Source organism: Gymnodraco acuticeps, unplaced genomic scaffold (genome assembly GCF_902827175.1).
Source record: "Gymnodraco acuticeps unplaced genomic scaffold, fGymAcu1.1, whole genome shotgun sequence".
NCBI classification, from domain to species: Eukaryota; Metazoa; Chordata; class Actinopteri; order Perciformes; family Bathydraconidae; genus Gymnodraco; species Gymnodraco acuticeps.
In genome coordinates, this window is record NW_022992151.1 from 22,262 (window position 1) to 29,997 (window position 7,736).

The following is a 7,736-nucleotide window of genomic DNA, read 5'->3' on the forward strand; positions in this document are numbered from 1 at the left end:
TACTTTTCTACTTTCACTTGAGGAACATTTTGAATGCAGGACTTTTAGGCCCAATCCCAAACCACCCCCTACACACTACCCCTCCGTTCGCGCGGAGGGTCCGCCACATTAAGGGCTGTTCCAAACCAACGAGTGTGGAGCATGGATGTATAATAAGAACGTCAGCACCGATGCAGACCGATACATCCATGGTGCTGACTGGAGACCGGTCTCTACGCTGTGTGTGTCGTCAGGAAACAAGCTGTTTACAAGTAGTTCCATCAAACATCCACTGATAAACTGCGATGTTAATAACCTCATGTTTTAACTTAGGATCAAACCTGTGTTTAGTCTAGAAAAAGGTAAATGTGTGCATTTTATTATAAAGTTGTGTATATTTACAGACTGTTGCAAAAACTAAGAAGCTTATAAACATCAGGTTTAAAACTAAAAGAGCTTTGAAACACAATGAAAGATGTTTTGAGTTATTAATTTTTTGTCTAGGAGCTGATTTGAAACCGTTGTTACATGAGAGGGGAGGCCGTCCCAAAGCTTGCCGCTGTCCATCTGACAGGAGGGAGCCTCGTTGAGCTGCGAGTGAGACTCCAGAGTTCACTACGTCACGGAGGTGTAGGGTGTAGGGTGTGGTTTGGTATTGGGCCTTACTGCAACAGAGTATTCCTACACTCTGGTACTTCTACTTTTACTCAAGTACAAGATCTGAGTACTTCTCCCACCTCTTTAGAGATCTCACAGAAAAGGCACATGCCAAACTGTAAATATGATGAATTTATTTTACAAAATGACAGAAAAAAACATTACATTTAACTTGATTGTTTATTTTTGGTGTATAAGTCCATCAGTTTAGAAGCACTTGGGCCAGGGCCAGAGGAGGGGGGTGTTCCTGATGTAGTCCTGGAACTGAGGGTCCGTGCCCCACTTCTTCAGCGCCTGTTTCTCCAGTATGGGGATCCCGCTGACGTGGCGCAGCAGGAACCAGACGAAGAGCGGCGAGGCGGCGCTGAGCAGCTGAAGAGGACCCTTCATCACCGAGGAGGCCGACAGCCACAGACCCCCCCACTGCAGGATCTCCCCAAAGTAGTTTGGGTGCCGGCTGTACGCCCAGAGGCCGCTCTGAATGAACTTCCCCTGAGAAGAGATTCAGACAAGACGGTTAGTGTTTGGAAATAGTGAATGTACTCTTCCAACATGAGAGTCACATGCTAACAAAGGTATCAACTGTAGTTGTGAACATGACAGGATGTGTGATTACCTAGAAGAGCATCAGGACTGTTTGAGGCAGATGATAGCTATGTGATTAACATGAGGATTCAGCCTCTATGGAGAGAGACATCAAGCATGCTCATTTCTGACGTGGAGCTAATCTGAAGTAAACATTGAATACTGCTTTCTATTCCTCCATCTTGTGACTGTGTAACTCCCTCTCTTGGATATCAGCATGTGAAGGACACTGTTCAGGAACTAGTTGATGCTCTGTATGTGATGACTGCTTCCATTCTGGAGAGGATCACACATACATGGATCCTGAGGTTGAAGCTCAAGCCGGGGACCAGTGAGAGTTTCCAACAGTTAGACTCTGGGAATAGTGTGATGAGATGTCTCTTTCTACTCTGTATCTTTTTGCACTATTTTTATTGTTTTAAGTCTCATACATTTATGTTGCATTGTTGGAGGTGCTTGGGACTTCTTCATTGCCATAACTACACTGTAGCTGTTGTGCATATGTGATGAGCGCAGGAGACTTTGGGTTCATGATGGCTGAACTGTACCCAGTTAAGAAAAGACAGCGAGCTGGACGACAGAACTCAACAGAAGAAGACAGGAAGTGAACACTGACTGCATCTTCCCTGGCCCTTATGCAACACATCGATTTTAATGGGAAGCATTGCTGTCAGCTAAAGTGCATGAATGTATAACACTGTCTCTGCAAACACAGAGCATAGTCCGAATTAATAAAGTGCATCTAATCTAGTTTTTCTCCAGAGATAGTTTGATCCTGATCTCCAAACCTCTGTACCTATACATGCTGATGAACATCTCCACGGGTGGAGGTAGAAAGCTGGGTTTTCTTCCCTATAACTTACAGCGTTTCCCGGGTCGTTCTTGAAGATCCATTTCTGCTGGTCAGCGATGGCTTCAGTGGCGAACCCGAGGCCCCAGAGGCCCCAGCCGATGAAGTCCCTCGGGCCCAGAGGAGCGTCTCTCTTCTCACTGTTCAGCATGAGGGTGGGCAGCAGCGTCATGAACACCCACAGCGCTGAGAGGAAACAGGGAGTATTAATCACCTTCAACTGGGGACTCAATGAATTCAACGCACCAGAATAAATCCATACTGAGAGAGAGGAAGCAGACAGAGATGAATGCCTCCGTTAGTTAAAGGTCTCCTATCATGCAAAATGCACTTTTTAATGTCCTTTGCCCATGCGTGTCCCCGGTGCGTCAGGAAATAAAACCCTCTCTCTTTTCCTCAGTACCCAAATCTCTAAAAACGAGGGAACAACGGATCTGATCCAGATTTGCGTCCGATATGACGACATTACTAAAATGTGGGCGGGCTTTACACCCACGGCCCAATCAGAAACGTTGCTATCAGAAAGTTGCTATCGGAAACAATGCCCGACTGTTTTGGACGTAATATGGTCGGTGTTTACATTAGCATCGCTAACACTCAGAGCTAACCTGTACTGGAGAGCATGTGTGTGAAGAAGCAGGAAGTAAAAAGGAACTCACCTTGTGGTATAACCGGCAAGAGAGAAAGCCTTTGAGCTCCATACTGTTTCAGAGAGAATCCTTAATGTGGTTTGGAACATGATGGTGTTTAATCACGGCAGCATTTAGCTGAGTATCTGCCGGGTAATTCTGAGCAGGCATTAGCTCCGCCTCCTTTTTTTTTTTTTTAATCTAAGGACCCAGAATCCGCGTTTCTCCAACAGGTTGGAACAGAGGGATATGAGGGATTTCTAAAATGCGTGATCTGTTTGGTATTTTGAGCAAAACACTTCATAGACATGTTTTTATATATATATTTTTATATATCTGAGACCTATAATATATGCCTAAAAATAGCATGATAGGAGACCTTTAATGATTATGCGTTCAAGGAGCGCAGCAGGAGGGTATATTTGCACCTTGGACGTTCCAGTACACGAAGAATGTCCCCGGGCTGTCTCTCACTTTGTTGAACCTGCGATCCTGGCCGTCCTTCAAGATCCGCATGAAGAGGAAAGTCCCGAGTCTGACAGGACGACATTAACCAGGAGAATTATTCATTAACAGACGCTCAGCTTCCACATTCATTAGTTCCTGCTCTGACCTCCAGCTCGACCCTGCAGCACACAGCCTCTAAAGGGGCATGACATATACAAATATATATCATTATTCTGTTGGAACTGTGTTAAACGCTGCATTATATATACTTTTTTACGACCAAATGGTGCGACAAATGGGGGAAACCTGGTGAAAGTCCTTTCACTCTGCTGGTGGACAAGTATGCCTTTTATACAGAGGGGGGAGGAGTACTCAGATCACGAGTAGAAGTATTTGGATTTGGAACACCCCCCTCCTCTGGCCCAAGTGCTTCTAAACTGATGTACTTATACAACAAAAATAAACACAATCAAGTATAATTTATCATATTTACAGTTTGTCATTTGCCTTTTTTGTAAGATCCCTTCAGAGGTGGAGAAGTACTCAGATCTATTACTTGAGTAAAAGTACTCAGATCTTGTACTTTAGTAAAAGTAGAAGTACTCAGATCTTGTACTTGAGTAAAAGTAGAAGTACTCAGGTCTTGTACTTGAGTAAAAGTAGAAGTACTCAGGTCTTGTACTTGAGTAAAAGTAGAAGTACTCAGATGTTGTTCTTGAGTAAAAGTAGAAGTACTCAGATCTTGTTCTTGAGTAAAAGTAGAAGTACTCAGATATTGTACTTGAGAGTAAAAGTAGAAGTACTCAGATATTGTACTTGAGAGTAAAAGTAGAAGTACTCAGATCTTGTACTTGAGGAGAAGTACTCAGATATTGTTCTTGAGAGTAAAAGTAGAAGTACTCAGATATTGTACTTGAGAGTAAAAGTAGAAGTACTCAGATATTGTACTTGAGGAGAAGTATTCAGATCTTGTTCTTGAGTAAAAGTAGAAGTACTCAGATCTTGTACTTGAGTAAAAGTAGAAGTACTCAGATCTTGTTCTTGAGTAAAAGTAGAAGTACTCAGATCTTGTACTTGAGGAGAAGTATTCAGATCTTGTTCTTGAGTAAAAGTAGAAGTACTCAGATCTTGTGCTTGAGTAAAAGTAGAAGTACTCAGATCTTGTTCTTGAGTAAAAGTAGAAGTACTCAGATCTTGTACTTGAGTAAAAGTAGAAGTACTCAGATCTTGTACTTGAGTAAAAGTAGAAGTACTCAGATCTTGTACTTAGTAAAAGTAGAAGTACCAGAGTGTAGGAATACTCTGTTACAGTAAAAGTCCTGCATTCAAAATGTTCCTCAAGTGAAAGTAGAAAAGTATTCTCATCAAAATATAGTGAAAGTAACGACAGTAAAAGTAGTCGTTGTGCAGATTGGTCCATTTCAGAATAATATATATGATATGTTTTATAATGATTGATCATGAAAGTGTTCTCAAAGCTGGTAAAGGAGCAGCTAGTTTGAAGTACTTTGTATACTGCAGGGTAGCTGGTGGATTTACTCCAGGTGGAACTAAAGTCTGATTCAACACTTGATTAGATTTCTCGAAGTTGTAATGACTCTATAAGCGAGGTGTTTTCTACCTGAGCCCCCACGCTGTCACCAGGCCCGTCTGAACGTTCTGCCTCAGGTGAGAAGCTCCTCCCCACACCCGGCTCAGGTGGGCCAGCAGTATAAAGGTGCCGGATCCTGGAGGAAATAAAAAGAGAGATAGAGGTAGAGCTGGAGGATGGTAAGGCGTGTTCAATAAATCTTTTACCCAGGATCCTGCAGACACCGGGTCCAAAGTTCAAGGGTAAAACCACCGAGGACGAGACGGAGCGAGCGTTGGAGGAATTATAAAGGAATCAGGTAAGCTGCTCTGATAACATAATATCTGGGTTCAACCCTAAAAGCTCCTACGTTTTCTTATTTCTCGTATTGTTTTTAAACTTTATCGTCATTTACCTTTCAAAAACTCACAGTAGTCTAGAAGGGCAAAAGGCTGCAAATAAAAGTTATATCGGTCAGTATGTTCATTACCCATTAATCTGCAGCAGTCTATAAATGATTTAAAGAATGTTGTAAAATGTTTCCCAACGCTCAGGGTCACACCTTCGCAACGCTGCGAACAGCTCAAAGCCAAAAGAAGTTCCTTTTTATCACGGGAATGGAAAATAATCCTCACACATGAGAAGCTGGGGCTGATTTTCACCTGAGAAATGACTTCAATTAAAGTCTGTGGATCGGCTAGTTCATTAATCGACTAGTCATTTCAGCTCCAGAGGCTTTGATGAATTAATAATGCTAATTAAATGCTTGTTCTTTTGTGAAAATCCACACAAATGAGAAGCCAGGAGTTTAGGCTGAAAAATGACAAACATTTATAAGAATTAAATTAATAAAGCTAATTAAATGCTTGTTTTGTCCGACCTACTGTTCAAAACTCCAAGAAATTCAATTAATTATCACTTGAAACCGAAGGAAATCCTCACAATTAGGAAGCCAGGACTGATTTTAGGCCGAAAAATGACATAAATGTATTTTAATTATTTGTGTTGATCGGTTAATTAAGTAATCTAAACTAGTCACTCCTGCTCTAGAGACTTTTATAAATGAATGATGCCAATTAAATGCTTGTTTTGTTCGACCAAAACTCCAAGAAATTAAATTAATTATCGCATGAAACCAAAATAAATCCTCACATTAAGAAGCTGGGATTGATTTTAGCCTAAAAAAACTACTCAAATGAAAGTCTGTCGATCGGCTAATTAATAAGTAACTTCAGCTCTAAAAGCTTTAATGAATTAATAATGCTTATTAAATGCTCGCTCTGTCGTGAAAATCCACACAAATGAGAAACCAGGACTCATTTTATGCTGAAAAATGACATAAATGTATACAAATATTTTTTGATGATCGTTTAATTAAGTAATCAACTAGTAACTTCAGCTTTAGAGACTTTTATAAATTAATAATGCTAATTGGATGCTTGTTTTGTCCGACCAGCTGTTCAAAACTCCAAGAAATGCACTTTATTATCAAATGAAACGAGAAGCTAGGAGTGATTTTAGCTGCTCTATCAGCACATAAAATCAATTATAATTCAATCAGAACATACGGTTTCTATTAAGCAGGGGCTTGTATTGTCCAATTAGAAACGTCCTCATGTTTTCTTTAAAATAATGCTAAAATATTTTAAATTAATAAGTGAAAAAAAAATTGAAATATTGATTTAAAAAAAGTGTAAAGAAAAAATTATTAAAATAAAAAAAAATTCAATTGAAAGAAAGAAAAAAAATATGTCAACATTTATTTCTAAAATTAATTTAAAAATCCTAAATGTTTTAAGATGCATCGAGGATTATTACTTAAAAGCCAATAACAGTCAGTATTCTTATAAAATACAATAATTAACGATCTGACCCTATTCCTATCAGATTAATTAAATACTGTGTTGATTAATTAATTGTACAAATGCAAAGTGAGCCCAGCAGCCAGGCGGTGTTAATCCTCATTAGGGGGGCTTGTTCTACTTAGTTAAGAAGTCCCGGATCCCTCTGCTCTGATTGGATCTGACTGGATCATGTGATGCTGTTTCTTAACCTGAAGGAGGAGCTCTCTGCCTGTTTCACAACAAAGCCGCTTCAGATAGCAGGTTTCATAACGATGACAGCAGAAAAAACATTTATGTAATGAAGTTAAAACTCACACAGCTGAATGACTGCTAAGGAAGCTAATTCAAGGTTCATTTGATTCAGTTCGAGCACCAATCAGCGTGCAGGATAGAAACCCAATGCAGAGTGTGCAGGAACAACATGAACATCCACACAATGACAAGCTCGGACTGATTTGAGTGACCAGCACGTGGCCTCAGGTGTTTCTAAAGGGTTACCTGCCAGGTCGTAGAACTTCTCGGTCCGCAGGGCAGCAGCCAGAGCCCAGCCCCCCCACTGGAGGCCCAGGTCTGCGGCGGCGCACTTCAGCAGAACACTGCCCATCATGAGGTCCTGCAGGGCGGCCAGGAAATAGAACAACTGACCGGGGGAGATCATGGAGGAACAACCACTCCTCCTCCTCCTTTTATTCTTCCTCCTCCTTCTCCTCCTCCTCTTCCTCCTCCTCCTGCAGCAGGAGTGTTAACTGCTCTGGCTAAAGTTCGAAGCTGCCATTGTGATGATGGGAGGAGCTGTGCCGCAGGGAACTCTGGGTAGTGTAGTTGTTAGAGGATCAGTGGAGGGAGAAGTCTGTAGATCCTTTAGACTACAAAAATTGACTTTGGTAAAAGAATAACAAATATGTTTTCATTCAAATTAATTCCTCTGAATAAAATATATGCATAGTTGAATTTATTTGCTTTTTATTATATTTTAATTTTATTTGTTTGATTATTTTCGTATTCTTTTTGTATTTATTTGCTTTTTTATTGTATTATTTATTTACTTTTTGTTTCATTTACTTTTATTGAATTCTTTATTTTTTATTATTTTTTATTTTATATATTTATATATTTCTTTGTGTTTTATTTTTTCATTTTGCCGAATTCTATTTATAATATTATAATCCTGGATA

General features: G+C 40.2%; 1 protein-coding gene across 1 annotated transcript; it reads right to left on the bottom strand.

The window, feature by feature from the left end:
* Positions 1 to 753: 753 nt before the first annotated feature.
* Positions 754 to 7,360, bottom strand: si:ch211-210c8.6. The gene is made up of 5 exons (XM_034204277.1): positions 7,060 to 7,360; positions 4,769 to 4,874; positions 3,129 to 3,235; positions 2,085 to 2,257; positions 754 to 1,128 (listed from the first exon to the last, which is right to left on the bottom strand). The coding sequence occupies exons 1-5, from the start codon at positions 7,217 to 7,219 to the stop codon at positions 844 to 846; spliced, it is 831 nt and encodes a 276-aa protein (XP_034060168.1). The 5' UTR covers positions 7,220 to 7,360; the 3' UTR covers positions 754 to 843.
* Positions 7,361 to 7,736: the final 376 nt, after the last annotated feature.